Source organism: Podarcis vaucheri (genome assembly GCF_965113315.1).
Source record: "Podarcis vaucheri genome assembly, chromosome: 16".
Classification (NCBI taxonomy): Eukaryota; Metazoa; Chordata; class Lepidosauria; order Squamata; family Lacertidae; genus Podarcis; species Podarcis vaucheri.
This window is the reverse complement of record NC_138754.1, coordinates 27,282,157-27,302,457: the sequence shown is the minus strand read 5'-3', so window position 1 is coordinate 27,302,457 and position 20,301 is coordinate 27,282,157. Positions and strand designations below refer to the sequence as shown.

Here is a 20,301-nt window from a genome sequence, read left to right as displayed (position 1 = left end):
TCAACCCCCCAAAAGGGGGGGGGAGACAGATTATCTCATGCCTACCCGCGACCGACCGTGCTCTTGGGCTGAGGGGAACCGACGGCTCTCGTGCTACACTTACCCACAGCACCGGAGAGGGGGGCGTGGCGGACCCGCTCCCCGCACGAAGCGCACGCGCCTGGGCTCCCTTTTGATTTCCTCATCCGGGAGCCTCGCGCGCGCTTTTCCGCCCGCCTCCCTCTCTATGGTGGCGCAGGTTGATTTCCCGGATGAGGAAGCGGCGCTGCCCATAGAGACGCAGGGGGGAGAGCGGCGCGATGACGGAGGGAGCGGAGACGGCTGCGGCCTGCGGAGCCGCGCTCAGGTGAAGAAGGGGGGAAAAAGACGCCGGGGCGGAGCCCCCCCCCACCTGAGGGGGCGAGGGCGAGTGGAGGCCCCGGAAGAGTAATACGGGGGGGGGAGTTAGGAGGCGCCCCCAATACCCCGCCTTCGCTCCAGCATGGCATAAACAGCTCGAGGCGGGGGGGGGGAGGCTTAATTAGTTAATTAGCTAATAAGACTTTTGGGGTCATCCCCCCACTCAGGCTCCTCCTGTGGAGAATGTTTTGTTTCTTTTTTATGATGTAATTTATTTATATATATGTTTTTAAATGTATGGAAGGTGGCTAGGAAACCCTTGGGTAATAAGTGACTGAATATTGTGATGACGATGAGGATCCTCTGAGGGTCCCATCCTGAACTCGCCCACCGAAAGTGCTTTGGCGAGCCTCCCAGGGAAAGGGAGCTTTTTCAGGGCAGCTTTCTGGGCCTTGGCGTGGGCCCCCAGGCGGAGGAGGGCTTAGTCAGCTAAGGGCAACCAGGTAGAAAATCCGACAAGGCTCTTGCACCGCTGGTAGTTGCGGAGAAGAGATTTCAGCAGGATTATACCAAGCTGCTTTCTGCAGAGGCAGAGCATTGGTCCGTTTACCTCATTATTGTTGGCACGGACTGGCAGCAGTGGCTCTCCGGGGTTTCTTCATAGCTGTCAACTTTTCCCTTTTCTTGCGAGGAATCCTATTCAGAATAAGGGAATTTCCCTTTAAAAAAGGGAAACGTTGACAGTTATGTGGTTTCTTGGGATGGGTAGGAGGTCTCTTGAAGCCCAGACCGGAGGTGCTGTTGGGGATTAAAGCTGAGAACTTTCGTTTGCCTAATAGATGCTCTGCCATGGAACTTACGGGTGCGTACACAAAAATATATTCTTGTCCTCATAGTTCTGAATGATGGGCTGAATTTAAAAGGAACATAGGAAGCTGAGTTATACAAAGTCAGAGCCTTGGTCTGTCTAGCTTAGTACTGTTGACACTGGCTGGTGGCTGTTCAAGGTTTCAGGTTGGGGCGTTTTGTACATAAGACATAAGAAGATGGTGATGGATCAGGACAAAGGATTAGTCCCTCCTCCTGTTTTTACCGTTAACAACCAGATGCCCCAAAGGAAATCCAGCAAGCAGGACCCAAACACAAGAGCCCTCCCATCCTATGGTTTCCAGTAACTAGCATTCAGAAGGATTTTGGCCTCTTACCATGGATATGGAATATATTCATTATGGCCTTTATGGCTCTACTATTGTGCTATGGTGCCTCCATGAAGGTGGTTCAGGTCCATCACCTCTTGAGCCTCCCCCAATCTTGAAGTGAGTAGGGAATCCTGAGTGCCTTAGAACTCCAGAGAGCTTTGGATGAGAATCCTAACATTTCCACCCCAAATCCTTCTCCTTCTACCACTCCTCCTCCTCCTCTAGTAGATCAAATTCCCCAAGCTGGGTGAAGTGAGGTGGGAATTTCAGGATGGAATGTGAGGAAGGAGCTGCTTCTAGAGGAGGGGATCAGCAATTGGAGCACAGAAGACAAGGTGGAGACAGGGGTGAGAACTTTGTGCCATAATGAAGGCCTGGAAAAACAGACGTTGGAAGAAGGCATGGTAGGATGGTTCACCTTGCCTTGCATGAAAGAAAGAGGATAGAGAAAAGTTTTTCTTCCTCTCATAACATTAGAACTTGAGGACATGAAGCTGAATGTAGGATGATTCAGGACAGGTAAAAGAAATTACCGTATTTTTTGCTCTATAAGACGCACTAGACCACAAGACGCACCTAGTTTTTGGAGGAGGAAAACAAGAAAAAAAATACTCTGAATCTCAGAAGCCAGAACAGCAAGAGGGATCGCTGCGCAGTGAAAGCAGCAATCCCTCTTGCTGTTGTGGCTTCTGGGATAGCTGTGCAGCCTGCATTCGCTCCATAAGACGCACATACATTTCCCCTTACTTTTTAGGAGGGAAAAAGTGAGTCTTATAGAGCAAAAAATACGGTACTTCTTCACGAAGCACATATTTGAACTATAAAGCTTGTTCCTAAAGGAGGCATTGATGGATACCACCAACCTAGATGGCTTTAAAAGAGGGTTAGACAAATGGCTACTAGCTGTGATAGCTATGCTCTTCCTCCATGGTCAGAGGCAGCAATTCTTCTGAATACCAGTTGCTGAAAGCCAGAAGATGGGCGAGTGCTCTTGTGTTTGGGTCTTGCTTGTGGGTTTCCCACAGGTATCTGCTTAGCCACTGTAAGAACAGGATGCTGGGCTAGATGGGTGGTTGGCCTGATCCAGGGGGCTCTTCTAATATTATTTCTGCTCACTTGTCTTTTTCTGTTGTGAAAGGTGGCTGGTCCAACTGTCCTGATGCTCACTGCCAGTGTGGAGTCCCTGGAAAAAAGCCATTTTGACCTTCTCAGCTCCTCCATGTCTGCTGCGGTGCAAGAACTCTACACGAGTCTGCCAGTCACCCTCTCCACCGACCTTGCAGCTCTGTCGGATCCCACCATTGTACTTGATGCTAAACCTGAAGCATCAACCTTTGTGCTGTCATGTAGCAGTTTGCCATCCAAGCCCCACCGGACTCATGGGTTGAAAATCTGTTCTCAGGACTCTGCTGAAAGGCTGGACTGCTCAGGCAAAGCCTCTTGCCCTGGGCTGATGGATCTGCTTCCTCAAGAGCCTGCAGAAGCCAGAGATCTGGCTGAGGATGATGATACCCCAAAAAAGGATGTGATGGAGTTGGACCCTTGTCACCAACATTCAAGGGAAGACACGGGAGGGAGAAAGGAATTGGGGAGTGTTGCTGACGAGGAAGGCCTTGCACAGTCTTATCTAGCCTCAAAGGAAATATGTTGCTTAAGAGAGGTAAGAATCAGGGCCATTTGGTGTTGGTTTGAAGGCCGTAATAAATTTGTTAGCCTCTATTTCACCTCTATTTCGCAAGAGATTAACATGACACTTCTCTGGAAAAGAGATGTGTGGGGAAATATGTTTAAGTTAAGATGGGGAAAGATTTTGGGGTCTGCCTCTTGTGTCAGTGTTAGAAGAAAACAGTTACATAGCAATTGTGTTAAATCAACACCAAGATATAGAGGATTTAGAAATGGAACGGTTCCAAATACTGGAGATGTTGTACAGGCTTATATCAGATTAAGAATTGCTGCATGTATTTAATCAAGTGTTGACTATGCAATCCTATACCTTTCAGAATAACCCACCTCTGCCCACTTGAGTTCAATGGGAGTAACTCCTAGGTCAGTGGGTGTAGTTAGTGAGGATTGCAGCCTGTGTGAATTACTGGGTGTCCTCTTCCATTAAATCATGAAGTTATATTGCTTGCCACTATTAATGGAATGTCTTGAAATATAAAATCTACAGCTAGCGGAGAACTGTGTTTTGTTATGATTCATTGTTGTATAAAACAGCACATCCTCTTTCCCATTTTCCTTTCAGAATTCTTGTTTCTTTGTACTAGCCTTGTGAACTAGCCTTGCTCATAATGCCTGTTTAAAATTCAGAACAAGTTACTTTTTAAAATACTTTAAGGCATGAAGCTAGTGTTATACTTCATCCGAGGACGACTCTGCATGTTAAATGGGAACTGGCTTCTTAAAAACAAATTAAATTAGCTCAAATGCAGTAGACCTGTCAAGGAAACAACAGCTTAGAGAACAGAAGGGTTTAGATGAGGGAATTGTTGTATCTTGTCCCCGTGCAAACATACTGCTCTGAAGAAAATGGCACCTCCTCCTTGGAATCTGTTTGGTGGTGGTATTAAAATTTTCCATTGTGATGGATATTTTTAATTCTATGTTTTATGAACATAGGAACCTGCCTTATAGCAAATGCATCTGGTTCAGTATTGTCTACACCAGGCATGTCCAAAGTCTGTTTCTGGGGCCTAATGTGGCCCGCTGGTTGGTTTAATCCAGCCTCTGTGGCAGTTTATTTGCAATCCAACAAAAAGCTCAACAACTTCAATCCTAAAAAAAGTCGACAACTCGTATGTTTACTTCATGTATGTTTACTTCATCAAACATACGACCCTCACGTATGCTTACTTCATCAAATCTGGCCCTCTTTGAAAAAAGTTTGGACACCCCTGGTCTACACTGACTCGAAGCAGCTTTCCAGTGTTTCAGGAGGCAGGGAATGTTATTAGCCCTACCTGGAGGTGCTGAAGGCTGAACCGGGGACCTTCTGCATGCAAAGCAACTGCTCTACCACTCAGTCACAGCCGTTCCTTCAAAAGAGCAGGCAGCTGTTTGGGTCTGTATGTACACTGGGAGGAAATAATCCATTTAGTTCTTCGTTATTGTCAAAATATCCAAGCGGTGAGTGTAAACATTGGTGCAAATTATTTCGTAAAAATCAGAAACTAAAAATCCGTAATATGATTATTAGTAGAATAAAGCAGCGCTATCCATGGCAGGTTGGATTTGATACCTTGCTCCCGTGTGAGGTGCTAGCGGATTGGTAGCACAAAATAAGTGTGGAGAAAGAGTATCTTTTTAGAAACAAATCTAGCACATTTAATCAAGAATACCCGGAGACAGATTCTCTCCACAGACTTAACACCTGCACTGCTTGGGGAAGGTTTGGGGAAGTAATAATTAATCCCTTCTGTCTCTGCTGCTGCTACTACTGCTTTGATGGCTGGCATTGTGTGTGTTTTTGTTTCAGAAAGAACCTTGGCTAACCCACATGGGAAGAGGATTTCTTCCAAGCCCTTCCAATGTTGAAGCAGCTGGCTTGCAGAAGAACCCAGGTAATTTGTTTGGCCAAGCTGCTTCTCCCTGCCTGGATAGTCCATTTGGGATTGAATCAGTTTGAATATCAGTAACTAATAAAACGAAACAGTGTGAGCCCAGGAATGTCTGCTTTAAAAGATGGGTTTTTAGGAAGTGTTTACAGCTTGCCACGGTTTTTGCCTTGCGAACAGAGCATGAGAGGGTGTTTGACCATTGGCCACATTGACCGGGGCAGAGAGCGCTTCTTTATGGTCACCTATGGCATACCTGAGGGACGCGGGTGGCGCTGTGGGTAAAAGCCTCAGTGCCTAGGACTTGCCGATCGAAAGGTCGGCGGTTCGAATCCCCGTGGCGGGGTGCGCTCCCGTTGCTTGGTCCCAGCTCCTGCCAACCTAGCAGTTTGAAAGCACCCCCGGGTGCAAGTAGATAAATAGGGACCGCTTACTGGCGGGAAGGTAAACGGCGTTTCCGTGTGCTGCGCTGGCTCGCCAGATGCAGCTTTGTCACGCTGGCCACGTGACCCGGAAGTGTCTCCGGACAGCGCTGGCCCCCGGCCTCTTAAGTGAGATGGGCGCACAACCCTAGAGTCGGACACGACTGGCCCATACGGGCAGGGGTACCTTTACGGCATACCTGAGTATGGTTTTCCATCTCCCTGACAAGGAAAGCAGTGTATTCCAATGCTTTCCAGAAATATCATTCACCATTCAGGTCACTGTCTTAATCATCATTTTGTTTTACATGACAAAGTAGAGTAACTTGGCTTCTTTTTCCCTCCTGAGAGAAAGCTTCAATTTACCCATTTCTCTGGCTAAATGGAGAACTTCTGTGTTCAGAGCCAGTATAACTTTATTAATACCTGTTGAGGCCAAACAATGGAGGAGGGGCTCATAAATGTACCCACTAGAGATTTCAGCTCCATAACCCTTTTGTGGGGTCCCACTTTGTTTAATCGGCAAAAGGCAGTATATGTTCTATGATGTTAACACCAGGTGAGAGAGATTGGAGATGGTTTCACCCTTATCCTCGTCACAAACAAAGTGGTGCCTTCAGAATTCTAGAACCTCCTCAGAGTTCTAGCCCTAATAGAGAGCCCGTGGGCCAGCCCCAGCTGAGATCGCCTGAGTAGTTGTGCTGGCAGGCTTTTGACTTTCGTTGTCAGAATTAACATGTGGGTACCTTGGAGTAAATTGGAGTGAATACTGTTGCTCAGTGAAAGGACTGAGCAGAGGAAAGGACCCTACAGTCCTTTCTGTGTGAACCAGTTAGGCTGGGGTTAAGAAGTCAAGAAAATGGGTTGATCTGGTCTGGCTATTAGTTACTTGCGAACTAGTTATTTGCTTCCTTTGCTATCTTGCTCTTGTTGCCTCTCAGGTCACCCGTTGAGTATTATTTACTTCTTAATTATTTATTGCATTTACATCCCCTTTGATTTAAATCATTTTTTTTACAGAAACACTCATTCTTGCTGGTAATCATCTTAATATTTACAACCAGAGGAAGGTTTCATTTTTGGAATAATAAACTTTCAGAGTAGTTTTTACAGTTATTTCTAAAATTATTGATTTGGTAATACTATTGGAAATACATAGGCGGATAATTATGAAATTATTGTGTGGTTTAATAAGTTAGCTGATTACATTGGGGCAACTTTTCTGCTGTACTTTATTGGAAAGAGAAAAATAATCATTTCCTTAATAACAATTTAAACAATTTATTTAACTAAACAATAACATTATAGCATATGTATCCATGTTTGGTAACTGATGTGGTTAAACAATTTATTTTTTAAAAAAACCTTAGACTGAGTTTTAGCACACATAAAAAACTTAAAACAAATCCTTATTTCCTGATGAATGGCATTTGGACTATAATTTAACTTAATAGAAAACTATCTTTAGACAGATCAAATTTAAATCAAAAAAAGCTGATTTAAATAAAAAAAGCCAATTTAAATATAAAAAGCGTATTAAAAAAAATAAAAATCATTGATTTTTATCCATCCTGCTTACAACTAAGGTTGCTTATAATCTTATTCTTCCAGTACTAAAAAAAAAATGGATGAATAAGGCATGTAGCACATTAACTCCTCCCCTCCCCGTTTCTCTTTTGTGCAGAAGAAAGCCAAGCAAATGTGCAGGTGATCCCTGAAAATCTGTCAAACCTCCTGCAAGAAGCACAAGGTATGAAGGCGAAGGGGACTGATGGGCTGTTTAGTCATTCAGGCGAGCACAGTGCCAGAGAGGTTGCAGGTGTCCCACCTGAGAGCAGTGAGTCCTCAGAGGGAGACACAGTCATGGCCAAAGTTGAGGTTTCAGGAAGCAACACTTTAGTCTCTCTAGAACCTGTGAGCGCCAAGAATGATGCTTCAGCAAGAGAGCTGCTGCAGGAAGACAAAGAAGTGGAGGAGAATTGTCAAGCTCTGATCTCCCATGTTGCTTTGTCAGCAACGAAGTGTATCCTTCCTAGCTCAGGAGCTGCAGGAGAAACGTCCCTCAATCGAGATGTGGAAGCGAACCCAATCCTTGACAGCGATCCAGCTTCCATGCAAGATAAGACAAACGTGCCTAATGACAGTAGCTCTTCTCCAGTTTTGCAAAGTGGGACTACCACTGTTGCTCAGCTGTCAAACTCAGCCCCTGAAGCTTCAGGACATCACTTGGAAGGCAATTTGGAGCTTGGAAACATACTCTGGGAAGAGAACATGGATGCTTTTGAAATTGTCTGTGAAATGCAGGAGGAAGACTTGAGGAGCTGTGAAAAAATTGAGCTGCTGGAAGAATGGGCCTCTGAGCCGGATACGGATGAAACTTTGTCCCCAGCGTGCAGCACTGAAGAGATGTCCAGCGAAAGCAACCAAGAACAGGAGGTGGATGCTCAAAATACGGACCACGCTTACAGTTTGACCTGTGAGGGAGCTATTGAAATCCAGAAAAGGGGTGCTGTTCAATGTTACTGGAAAGACATTCAAGAAAATTCTCAGCCACAGGAAAACAGCTTTGCAGAATCATCTTCAGTGGCCAAAAACACGTTTCCCTCTTCACCTGCACATCCAGAAGATGGATTAAGACTGGCCTCTATAGAGGTTGACAGCATCCAAAAGGATAAGCATCGTCAATGTGCTTCTAGTGACATAAGCATGGCTGTTGGGGGAGAAGAAAACAGGTCTCTCATGGCGGAAGTGGGAAACATTGGGTGCATTCAGAACAGCTGCAGCACAAGCAATGATTCAAATCCCACCAGTTGTGACTCTTTGGATTGTGGCTCCAGATTAGGTGAACATGTACCACAGATGGGATCCCACAGTGGTCCAAAGATAGAAATCCAAAAGAGCCCTTCAGCTACACACCTGTGTGCTACCACCATAGCAGATGTTGACTCAGAAGAAAAACCCTCAACAGCTCAACTCTGTGACACTTACTCCTCTGCCCAGCAAACCGAGAGGACTTTAAATTGCAGCGGGTTACTAGACAGCTTGCCCAGAGAAGAATTCCCTGCAGAGCTGAAGCTGCAGAGCACCAGCTTCGTACTTCACACCAAGAAAGAGTCACCTTCGCCAAGTCAGAATGCTGGGAGTTGTATTACAACAAGGGAAGCATCCGTGAAAAGCAGAGGCCTTATGCTGACGGATACAGAGCAGAAGCCAGCTGATCAGGAAATGGCGCAAATCGAAGCATATAGTCCTGGGAACCCATGCATGAATGACCTGTCTTCTGCCATTGAGACTTGCTGCACCTCATTGGGAGGTATCTGCTTAGCTGTTAATGATGATGTTGACGGCAACAGTGTTCTCAAAAGCAAAAGTGAAGAATCTGATGGACTGAAAGCAAGTCACTCTTCTGCATCTGCCAGGGAAGGTGTCCCTCCCGAGGAGCCTGGCAGTGTTGTTAAGGCAGGGGACCATCATCCCTGTGATGTCTCAGATGATGCTGGAAGAATCTGGGATGCAGCTTCTCCTGAAGCTTCAGAAGTGTCAGATGTGGCAGCTGGAAATCAGAGGTCTGACGGCAACGATACTTCTGTGAAACCACACATTGTGTTGGAAGTTGATGCCAGTGTTTTCCCTGCAGATTCAAACCCAGAATTAGTTAAAGCTTCGCTGGTGGCTGAATCTGATGGAATGGGAGCAGCTGAAAGTGTAAAAACATGTGGTGAGAGTTGGAGAAATGAGAAACTGGCAGATTACAGAGATTTTGGCAAAACAAACTGCCTTCAACTTGGCAAACTTGTAAAAGACAAAGGTGAGGAAAAACAAAGGCAGCATCAAGACCGCCACTCCTCTTCCTCTTTTGCACCTGAACCCTCCAGTATGAAGACTGCCATGCACTCCAGCTTCCCAGGTCACACAGAGCAGCAGCCTGATTTTTTGCCCTTGGAGGATTTATGTGCTGACAATCCAGGTCAGCCAGGGGAAACAATCTGTCAGGCAAAAGTCCAGCCCTTTCCACATCAGAATCCTCCTTTTAATAGACTGGTTTTGTTGAATCAGAAAAATGAATCCCCAGAAAAAGATGTTTCGGAATGCCAGCAGCCTCCCTTGATGTCCTCAAAGAAGCAAAAGGTGGATCACGCTCTGCAGGCTGTGACCTCAAGTGAAGACACTGAAAAATCTGTTGACTGTAATCGGAACAACTCTCTGTGCTGGGAGAGGGGCCACGGCAAAGCCCCAGTTCCGTTGCTTTTAATAGAAGAAAAGAGTATTCAAGAAACATTTCAGCGAACTACATTAGGCAGTTGCTCATCTGTTAAAATGCTGTCAGAATCTCTTGGCAATCCATTGAAAGAAGAGTCCGTAGAACTGAAAAGTGTCGACTCGCATTCAGAATGTTGTTCTGAACTTTTGAGGTCAATAGGGTTTGTTAATGATCAGGCTTCTCAAGCAACAACTGATGAATCTGCATCTGGGGCAGTCAGCAGGAGTCCTTCCGAGGTACTAGATGAAAAAGCATTCTTACAGTGTAGTAGTGGGCCTGCCTCATCTCCTAGTCAAATGTTTTTCCAGCGAAACTCTGTAAACTGTCAGAAAAGTATGGAGGGAGTGTGTTCAAAGCCGCTGGAGAACAAAGAAGTGCCTACTTTGGCAAGTATATGTTTTGGAGTGCAGCTTGCTCAGAATCCAGCCATCTGCTTGTCTCAGAAAGATGATCCATGGACATCTCCATCTTTTCCTCCATGTAGTCGTTGTTGTCCTTTTCCCAAAGAACACCCTGGAACAATCAGCTTTTCTCTCAGTAGACTCTGTTATCAACATGTTAACCTGTTAAATTCAGAGAATGAAGAGGCAAGCTGTTCTGTTAAAGAAAATACGCCCAGAGATTCTCCTCTAGATAGCAAGGAAACGTCCGTTTGTGCAGTAGGTACCAAGCGAAGAGCGGAAGTAGTAAAAGACATCATATCAATTATTTCTGACAGTCCTAACCCCTCAAAAAAGATGAAACAGTCTTTGGAAGGTAACCAGAGAGCACTCAATCTGCCCACTGAGAAAACGGAGGTAACAGTTTACCCTCTAGGCATTAAAGATTCTCCTGGAGCTCTCTTGCAAGGCTTGAGGTTTTCTGAAGGGCGAGAAGAAATTGTGTTCCCATTCAAGATTGAAATACACACACAGCCTTCTTTTGTCCCCCTACCTGAGCACATTTTGCAACTTAGCAGATTGCTGCACAACCCCAAGTTTCGCAGAATCAGAGATCCTTCAAAGCTAACTGTTGTTGCTCGACGACGTTTAAAGAACGTGCACTATGCTTTGCAAACTAAATGCTTACTTTCCACAAGACTGTCTCCGGAAATCTTTTGCAGCAGCATCCTGCCTTGTCCTTCTTCAGGTGGTCATAGGTTAGAAGCTTCCCCCAAATGCCTCAGCAGTCAAGGAAGAAGCTGGCAGGCTGCAGAGGTCACCCAGGAGCCAGCAGGAGACGGAAAGAAGCCATTGGAAGATCGCTTGGTCATTGAAATACCTGTTGAGAAGGCGAGAGATTCAGAATCAGGTGTTTGTCTGATGCTTACCCAGAAACCCTTGCAAGAGGAGGCTGAGGAAGTTCCAGCTCTGCCTGCTGCCTCCTGTGGTGCAGTTCTTCAAGACAGAAGAGCTAAAGTGAAGGTGAAATCCAGAAACCTCTTGAAACGGAGACTCTTCTGCCTTGCACCACCTTTAAGCAGTTCTTACCATGAGATGGTGGTGAAGCCACATGCTTTTGCTTCAGGGAGCGGAGTTGAGGTCAGTGAGAATGGAAGTCCTGGCAGCACTTTCAGGGGGTGGAAAAGGCCAAAGAGAGCCAAGGACTTTGATGGGTTGGACTACCTAGAGGCCAAAAGCCAAAGCCTAGGGAGTTTCAGGAGCCAAAGCCGACCATCAGCCACCAATGACAGTCCTGTCCTTGTAGTCTTTTGCATGTTGCCACAAGCCTTTCACTTTAGTTACGATGGAAGCAGGAGTTCCCTCAGATGCACTCGCAGAATAAGATCACCTCTTCCATTCAGGAGGCAGCTGGGGAAAGCCTGGGTCAGGATTTCTAGGCCGGACCAGCTCAGAACAGCAAGAAAAAATCACCTAATGGCAAGTTCTGTTTCCTTCAGGAATCCCTCTGCGATTGCTCTAAAGCCTGAGTGCCAGCTCACAGATTCTGTCTGTTTTTCCCCAAAGCTCACTGTTACAGGAAACAAAGGAGAAGGCACAGTCAGGGACCAAATGCCAAAGCAACAAGGCAGCCAAAGCAGCTTGCTGGACAGCCCCAGGCTTAGCAAACTTACCAAAGACCCGGCGCTCTTGAGGAAGCTGTCAGCGTTGGCTAACAAATTGCTGGCACTGCCGGGAAACCCTCAAAACCGCAACCAGCTCTTGGGCTCTACAGAGCTCCTCTCTGTCCCTGAAAAGTACAGCCACTTCAGACATAAGAAGCTCTTGGAAGTTTTCTCCTGCGTGGACTTGAAGCTCAACTCTCCATGGTTTAATGGCAGCAGCTGCAGCTTCAAGATGTTCACCTCTCAATCTTTGGCACTTTATCCCCTGGAGTTGACCAACCTGTTCTTTCTGGAACTGGGCAATAATAACTCCCCCCTGGCCTTCAGTGCCCCTGTTTTCCCTGTGACTTTCCATATAAAATTGGACTCCAGCCCAGCGAGGAATCTCCCGGGGCTGACAGCACAGCACAACGACCCTAGCAACAGCCACCGGTTGGCTCTGGGGGAGGCCCACGGCTTCCAGCCTTCCAAGTGGACCTTTTCTCTCCTCCTGCCTCAAAGCTGCCTCAGTGTCGCACCAGTCCAGAGAGATGCCTGGGTCCCTGCTGAATCGCACACCACCACACCGCTGGCCTCTCTCGGCGCGGCAGAGAGCTGGCGAAGCGAGGCCATCACGACTCAGCGGAGGAGGGCAGGCTGCTCCCCACTTGGCCTCCACACCGTCTTGGCCCTCTATTCCCCCGGCTGCTTTCGGATCTGGACCAGAAGAAGGAGCCTCACCAGCCGCCTCCCAGCGGTCCAGAATCTGGCTGCACTTCAGCTCGCCCAGGGCTTGAAGGGGTTAAGACATTCCGCTTCTGCGTCAGCTGACCTCTTCTCTTCTTTGCCCTATTCGCTGGGTCGAGTTCTGTCCATATGGAGCCAGCACGGTCCTCCCCCCAACCGTCCCTCCGAATTCACTCCTCTCCATTCCAAGCGCTGCAAGTGGCAGCCAGCCACTTCTGCGACCACCAGGCTGAGCTTCGGGAACAGGTAAAGCTCCCTCCCCCTTATTTCCGAGACTCCCATCTTGTGCGGCTGTGTGTGTGTGTATTCCTGCATTGCAGGGGGTTGCACTAGAAGGCCTGTTGGGTCACTGTCAACTCTTAGGATTCTATGTACTTTTCTGTCTCTTGCAGAGGGAGGGGAGCGCAGCGTTAGGAACTGCAGGAGGTTGAAAGGGGGCTCACGTTCCACCTTGCATGTGTGTGTGCCTACCGTTGGCGAGACCTGCTCACGCAAGATGCCTCCCCTGCAGAGCGCCATCTTGTCAGCTGGAGCAGAGCCAGGCTTGGTTGGTTTATTTGCTCCACTAACTCTCATTTTTCTCCCCTCCCGGCCACACACCCCACACCACGTGCCAGAATATATATTGCGGAAAGGTGAGAATCTGGTGGCAGAGCTCCCGGAGGTGTGAGGTAGGAGAGGTTTCAGAACTACGGAGCACAGACTTTGGACTTCCATAATGGGTCCTGCAGGCCATACTTTCCCAGCCTTCCAGCTGCCCCAGACTACAACTCCCGTCTCACCTGGGTTGGCTGAGGCTGATGAGAGTTGTAGTCTGAAGCAACTAGAGAGCACCAGGTAGGGAAAGAGGCAGGCCTAGGTTCAGAGGGTTTGCCCTTACTGAAAACAACCCACATGCGCCTCAGAGATAGAGCTTTGAGCAGGATAGCATGGGGAATTTGTAAGTAAATGTTGCTCCATGGGCATCACCAAAAGTCAGCAGGAAATGTTGACTACCTGAATTAAAAACAGAATTAAACAAAGGAAGTTGAAGTAGTATTCTCTCTTCAACTTGTGGCTTTTGTAATTCTAAGGCAGTGGGGTGTGATCTAAAATTATTAATTGGGTTTTTGTCCCACTCCTCTGAAAAAAAATTAATAAATCACTTCACCACCTCGCCCTTTAGGGGCTTACTTGCTGCATCTGTCTGTCAAGCAAAGGAAATACCTTGTAGGTTTGCTTACCAGAATGCAGATTCTGTGCTTTCAGTGGCCAGAAATAAAAATGGATAAAGCAGTTGATTGCTGTGCCTACTGGGAGGAAAAAAATCTTTTGCATATGGCTCAGCTGTGAAACGATTTCAGTTACCTGTCGGTTTGCAAAAGAGAAACTTTACAAACTAACCAAGCTCTAAAAATAGATATTTTCGCCTTCCTTGACCTGTTTTTAAAACGGGTTTAGCAGAACATGTGAAGAAGCTGTTTAATACCGAGTGGAACTCTCAAGCTCAGCATTTTCTGCTGTGATTCTAAGACGGCAGCCTCTGCCTTGTGGGTACCCTCCAAGTCCCAGCACTGCTGTGCTGGCTGGGGCAGATGGGAGCTGCGGTCCAAACATCTAGAAGGCATCAGGTTGGTGTAGGCTGCTGTAAGGTTTGGGAGATTATTAAAGCATATTTTAAAGTAGTTGTCCTACATAAGAGCCAGGTTTCTGGGATGCTATCCTGGTGTTTCTACATACAATACAAGAGCTTTTGCCACCAAACTGTGTCCTTCCACATATATTTAATCTCGTGTACTTGTCAAGATTTTGACACTGTTCAGCATATAGAAAGGAAGTTGGGAGGATCAACATAAAAAGTGAGTTTTATCTGTAACTCTCTTACTATCAAATGAAGGTGCTTGTGTCATGTTCTGAAGGAATGCTGCCTGAGCTGATAAAATACAATTCTAACAAAATACAAAATCATTGTGAGGCCATCTTGAGAAATGTACCGCTTTGGAGGGACAGAGAGTGCTGGATTTAACTGTGTGTTGTCACTCCTCTGACTTCTCTACCTCCCAAATTCTTGACCTTATGGTGGAGATTGTGGAGCAGTTTCCTGCACATCCTTTTGCTAAAAGCAAGGTACCGTGGGTTGCTCCCCTCCCCTTTTCGGTCTCTTGGAAAGAGGCAGCCCCTTTTAAGACCGAGATCTGCTCTACTGCTTTATCTCACCCTCTGTGTACAAAGGAGGTTGGCAGAGGGAATTGCCCCACCCCGGCTGAACCCCACAGTGGTCAAGCCAAGGCTTAGAAGGAACACCCAGGCATTGAAGGCATTTGATCGCCTCCTGCGCTTCTCATGGCTATATCCGAGGGCAAGTCACACCAGAACCATTCATTTAAAAAACAACACTTCACCATGCAGTGAGGGTCTGTTTGGGGCAGGTCAGAGTGCAAAAGAGCCTCTGTTAGTGAGGCTTCCCACCCCTTTCCCCTAGCTCTGCAGTAATTAGTTAGGCTTTAAGGTTTATTAAATCCATATATTGCTTCCCAGGGATGCGGGTGGCGCTGTGGGTTAAACCACAGAGCCTAGGACTTGCCGATCAGAAGGTTGGCGGTTTGAATCCCCATGGTGGGGTGAGCTCCCGTTGCTCGGTCCCTGCTCCTGCCAACCTAGCAGTTCGAAAGCACGTCAAAGTGCAAGTAGATAAATAGGTACTGCTCCAGTGGGAAGGTAAACGGTGTTTCCGTGCGCTGCTCTGGTTCGCCAGAAGTGGCTTAGTCATGCTGGCCACATGACCCGGAAGCTGTACGCCGGCTCCCTCGGCCAGTAAAGGAAGATGAGCACTGCAACCCCAGAGTTGGACACGACTGGACCTAATGGTCAGGGGTCCCTTTACCTTACCTTTATATTGTTTCCCACTAAAATGTCCTGAAGCGGTTGGCATGCAAGTAATAAAATTGCATAACCATGTGGTTTGTTTGTTGTTTTTTAAAAAAGCCACCCCATTTTAAACAATATAATATCACTGGATATGTCCAAATGCCAAGGAAAACGGCACCTCTGTGCCTGGACAAGGTTGGTACCTGGAGGGCCTCTTTGTGGAGAGCATTCCATAGATGCTGTGAGGGAATCTCCCTTAACGCATTGGGGCCTCCCTGACCTTATTTCCAGGCTTGGAAAAGATGCTGGTGTGAGGCTCTGGTCTTTAATTTGTATGCTGCCTTCCTACGTTACTGAACTGAGGGTGGTTCTGCAACCTGTAGAAAAGACAGAATGTACAACTATTGTCACTGTGCCACAGTTTAAAATAATAACTTAAGGACAAATGGCAAAAATTGGGAATCCATTTCACATGCAGTTTTGTGAGATAGTGTTATCCACAGCTGTGGATCAGCTGAGGTTTCCAGCTTAGGACACGTCATCAATCCTCATCCAGTTCTACTGGCACATTTTGGCAGAGGCCAGTCTCAGCCTCTCTGGCCATCCTGCACACCAAGCATGGGCTGCCTTGTAGGTGGGCTCAGAGTCCTGAAGGGTGAAGCTCTGCTTCTGTCTTCCATTCTCCTGCACCCCAAACCTCCTCCGGATCCCCAGTGTACCCACAAAGGGCAATCCGAATGGATGCAGTTCTCCTGCAGTTTCAAACCCTGTCCAGCTCTCCAGTATCTCCCTAGATGGCTTCTTAAGTCCATGTACGGTGGCTGCTCCATTCAAAGGCTTTCAGGACTGCTGCCCCTGGTTTTTTTCACTTTCTCCTGCTGTGGCTGTTCCAATTAAGTGCTCCAGTAAGATGAGGCGAGGGAATGAAAGGTCGCAGCCTTGATTGGAAGCCTTAGGTGCCCCTAGCGCTCAGCTTCCTTTGCAACTTCCTTCAGCCTTCCACAACCGGCTGCCTTCCAAGTATTTTGGACTACAACCCACCAGCCTCTGCCAGCAACAGCTCTGCCTACCGGAGCTGGTGAAAGTTGTAGGCTGGAGGACACGAGGTTGAGGAAGGCTGATGTTCTGAACTTGCTCTTTTTTAAAAAAAGAAGTAACTTTGAAACCATCAGGAGCTTCTTTAAATGATTTCCAGCCTCTCAGGCTAAACCTAGCACCCTCCTGTTTCATATTTTCTTGGCTTCTGCCTCTCAGGCCGAAACCCTTCCTCCTAGTCAAGGGGTCTCCGAAACACGTGGCCCCAGGAAGCACAGAGAGAGACCCCAATGTTTTCTCCCCTCCTGCCTGGAATGTAACTTGTGCTGATTCAGCTCTAACTTTTGCTTTTCTGTGGCTTTCTCTCCTATCTGAACCAGCTCTGCCATGTTGCCTCAGGTGCCTGACCAGTGTGTGGATGACCCCAGCACGGTCGCTGATGCTGTGAGGTAAGTGGGGGCATGCCCACCCCTCACCCCCCATCACACAAAGGGGCCTTTGACTTGAAGATCTCCCCTTTCGAGGTCAATTTTACACCTTCCCTGAAACTGTGTCTGTCTCTGACTAGGAGTCATTGCAGAAAATGTGTCTGGATTCTTCCCTAGGAGTGTTGAGTGTTGGCGTGATCCAGGAGGACTCTTCCTATGTCCTTATGCCTGCCCAGCATTACTTTTTGCTACCCTGGCACCCTTGAGCTTCTTTTGGACTGCGGCTCCCAGCTGTGCAGGCAGGGCTGATGGGAGTTGTAGACTAAAACACCCTGGAGGAGGGCGCTCAGTGTTGGGAAACTGCCAGGGAGATATAGTCCATCATGGCCCCAAGCCGGCTGCCGGGCGTCCACCGATCTCCCGTAGACAGGCAGATCCAGCAGTTAGCGACACGAAGCCTCAGAAATAGATTGCCACATTCTAGGCTTGTGCACACTGTTTATCAGCAGAAAACACAGCCAGAAAAGCTGCACCGCAGAAGAGCATATTTACAGACTTTATTAAGCGTTGAACAGAACAAAGAAAAACATGACCGTTCTGAGTCAGCGTCTCTGACCGACTGAGAAATCGAAAGGAACAGCAGAACATAAACATCCTGTGAACAGGACATGCGCAGACTCTGTGACTCACAAAGCCTGCTCCCTTTTAAGGTGGAACGGAAATATCCCAACATATATCACTGTTGCCTCTTCAATCCTTGGCCTCTGCTCTCCCAGTTGGCCCTCTTTTTCAAATTTATTTATTGCTGGTATTTACATACCACCCAACTCTTTTGTTGCATATTTTAATCATGGATGTTTTATATTTTGATGTTTCATTGGGATTGTTTTATTGTGGTGGGTGTTCATGTTATAATGTTGTGCAACTGAGTTTCTATTTCCGAAGCTGTTGAGAAGCCTATTTTAGTGTTAAGCATTATATAAAATAAGAATACACACACACACACACACACACCCCTACACACCTTCTGCATGCAGAGCAGATGATCTACTGTTAAGCTACAGGCATGACATGATCCCCAGCTCCCCACTGGCTTTGTCCCTCTGACTTGTCTCACCAGAACCAATCTTGATGCTGTCTCCATCATCAATCCCTGGCCTTAATCAGCATGTTCTTCCCCCACACACTCACTGCCTCTTTTGTTCTCCTCCTAGGCTGGAACCTTCATTTTCTTCGTCATTACATGCATCTTGCTCACTTCTGGAGCCAGCACGTCCTCCTCTCGGAATTCCAGTGCCTGCATTTCCGGTCATTCCCTTGGACGAACTGGATGTTCCTGTCCCTGTGTTGCCCAAGACAGGTAGCCGGCTTGAAAAGGTGAGTGATGTCCTGAGGAAAGGCGGGTACACAAGTTGGTAGGAGGGTGAATAGTGCTTCCCATTGCTTGACAGGTATATATCTTGGTTTAAGATGTGTGTCGGTGAAAGCATGTTTAGTAGTGGGGGGAGGGAATGGAAGCAAAAAATAATCTTCGATTTACCCTAGTGGGGAAAGAATGGGAGTCTCTAACAGACCACTCTACCTTTCAGCTCTAGTATCTCCTCACACCTGTCATAATATGGAGGTAGTGCTGATCTACTTTGTAGGGTTGTTTGTAAGAATTAATACCGTGGTACCTCTGGAATGGGACACAGGTGGCACTGTGGGTTAAACCACAGAGCCTAGGACTTGCTGATCAGAAGGTCGGCGGTTCAATTCCCCACGACGGGGTGAGCTCCCGTTGCTCGGTCCCTGCTCCTGCCAACCTAGCAGTTCGGAAGCACCTCAAAGTGCAAGTAGATAAATAGGTACCGCTCCAGCGTTTCCGTGTGCTGCTCTGGTTCGCCAGAAGTGGCTTAGTCATGCTGGCCATATGACCCAGAAGCTGTACGCCGGCTCCCTCGGCCAGTAAAGCGAGATGAGCGCCACAACCCCAGAGTCGGCTACGACTGGACTTAATGGTCAGGGTCCCTTTACCTTTACCTCTGGATACGAACCGCTCTGGATACCAATGCTTCGGGCTACGCATGCAGCAAACCCGGAAGTAAAGGAAAGGTTTCCACATGCGCAGAAGTGGGCTGCCGCCGCCCACACCTGCACAGAACAGCACGCCTCTGGATGCAACTGTTTCGGGGTAAGAACAGACCCCCGGAACGAATTAAAATCGTATCCAGAGGTACCACTGTATGCCACTTTTCAATGTGTGCAACAGCTTTCCCCAACCTGGTGCCCTCCCAGATGTTTTGGGCTCCAACTCCCATTGGCCCTGACCACCACACATCAGCCCCAGCATCATACGGTTGTGCTGTCTGGGGCTGATGGAAATTGTGGTCTGAAATATCTGGAGAGCACCAGGTTGGGAGAAGGCTGGTCTACGGTCTATAGGTGAGCCATTGTAAAGAGGGACTGTCAGCAGAGCAGTAGCTGCCACAGGGGGCCAGGTTGGGCAATGAGTCAGATTGCCCTCAGGCTGTGCATCTCAGAGGATATCTCTGGGCAAATTATGTGTGCGTCTCCTTTCTCTCCCCCTGCCCCAACCTCTCCTGTAATTTCTGTGAGGATAAAATGGGATAATCACCCCTGAGCCAGAGGCCAGCTTGGTGGAATGCCTCTCTTTGGAGCTTGTAGCATCTGAAGCCATGTTGTAATTGCATAATCCTCTTCTTTTCACCAGGCTGAACTGGAGAAGAGGCCAAAGAAAGTATCTCAGATCCGGATTCGAAAGACTATCCCTAAACCAGATCCCAACCTCACCCCCATGGGACTTCCCCGACCGAAAAGGTAGGAATGTATGTTCTTGTGCTCAGACTAGATGGGCCACTTGGCCTGAACCCAGCAGGGCTCTTCTTGTGTGCTTAACCTGTATCCCAAATCTCTTAACGTTTTGGTGTGCCTCTTAAACTCCTTTTTTCTTCTTCTGACCAAACGCAGCAGTAACTAGATCTGATGGATTACAGCTGTTTCTGATGTATCTCGATTATCATTCTTCTAGACTGAAGAAGACAGAATTCAGTTTGGAAGAAATCTACACCAACAAGAACTACAAATCTCCCCCTACAACCAGGTTGGTTTACATATACCAGTGGAAGGGCTCACTCTCTGGACCCATCCTGGGATAGAATAGCAAGCCTCCATAGCTGAGTTCCAGGATGTTAATCTGCTGTACAAAGAGAATTCACAGAAAACTGAGTAGCTCTCATTTGTTCATGAGCTGTGTTGTTGGGGGTAGTCATAAAGTAGTGAGCTAATGAGAACGAGTTACATTGCCTTTTTGTGATGTGCAGAAGTGTGTTCATACCCACTTTCATGCTGAAAAATATGTCTAAATATACACTGATGTGAGGAAATATACTACAGATTTAGCTTCTGTTCAACCCCTTCCCAACCACTCCTCCCTGCCGTAT

The 20,301-nt window shown here is 47.4% G+C and overlaps 2 protein-coding genes across 8 annotated transcripts in view; one reads left to right on the top strand and one right to left on the bottom strand.

Annotated features, from left to right (window-relative positions):
- Window positions 1–227, bottom strand: part of DEPDC5 (DEP domain containing 5, GATOR1 subcomplex subunit) — a 62,160-nt gene extending 61,933 nt beyond the window's left edge. For 3 of the 6 annotated variants that reach the window (XM_082202998.1, XM_082203003.1, XM_082203002.1), the window contains exon 1: window positions 104–227. The gene's annotated coding sequence lies outside the window, so the exon portion shown is untranslated. Of the gene's footprint in view, window positions 1–36 lie in introns of all 6 variants that reach the window. The other 3 variants (XM_082203000.1, XM_082202999.1, XM_082203001.1) reach the window with 3 other exon arrangements.
- Window positions 212–20,301, top strand: part of PRR14L (proline rich 14 like) — a 23,791-nt gene continuing 3,701 nt past the window's right edge. Inside the window, exons 1-8 of one of the 2 annotated variants that reach the window (XM_082202965.1) lie at window positions 212–346; window positions 2,677–3,198; window positions 5,017–5,101; window positions 7,202–12,794; window positions 16,811–16,879; window positions 18,073–18,235; window positions 19,572–19,678; window positions 19,890–19,961. In XM_082202965.1, the coding sequence (XP_082059091.1) occupies window positions 227–346; window positions 2,677–3,198; window positions 5,017–5,101; window positions 7,202–12,794; window positions 16,811–16,879; window positions 18,073–18,235; window positions 19,572–19,678; window positions 19,890–19,961 (6,731 nt within the window). In that variant the 5' untranslated portion in view covers window positions 212–226. Of the gene's footprint in view, window positions 347–2,676; window positions 3,199–5,016; window positions 5,102–6,203; window positions 6,256–7,201; window positions 12,795–16,810; window positions 16,880–18,072; window positions 18,236–19,571; window positions 19,679–19,889; window positions 19,962–20,301 lie in introns of those variants that run through there. The other variant, XM_082202966.1, reaches the window with a different exon arrangement.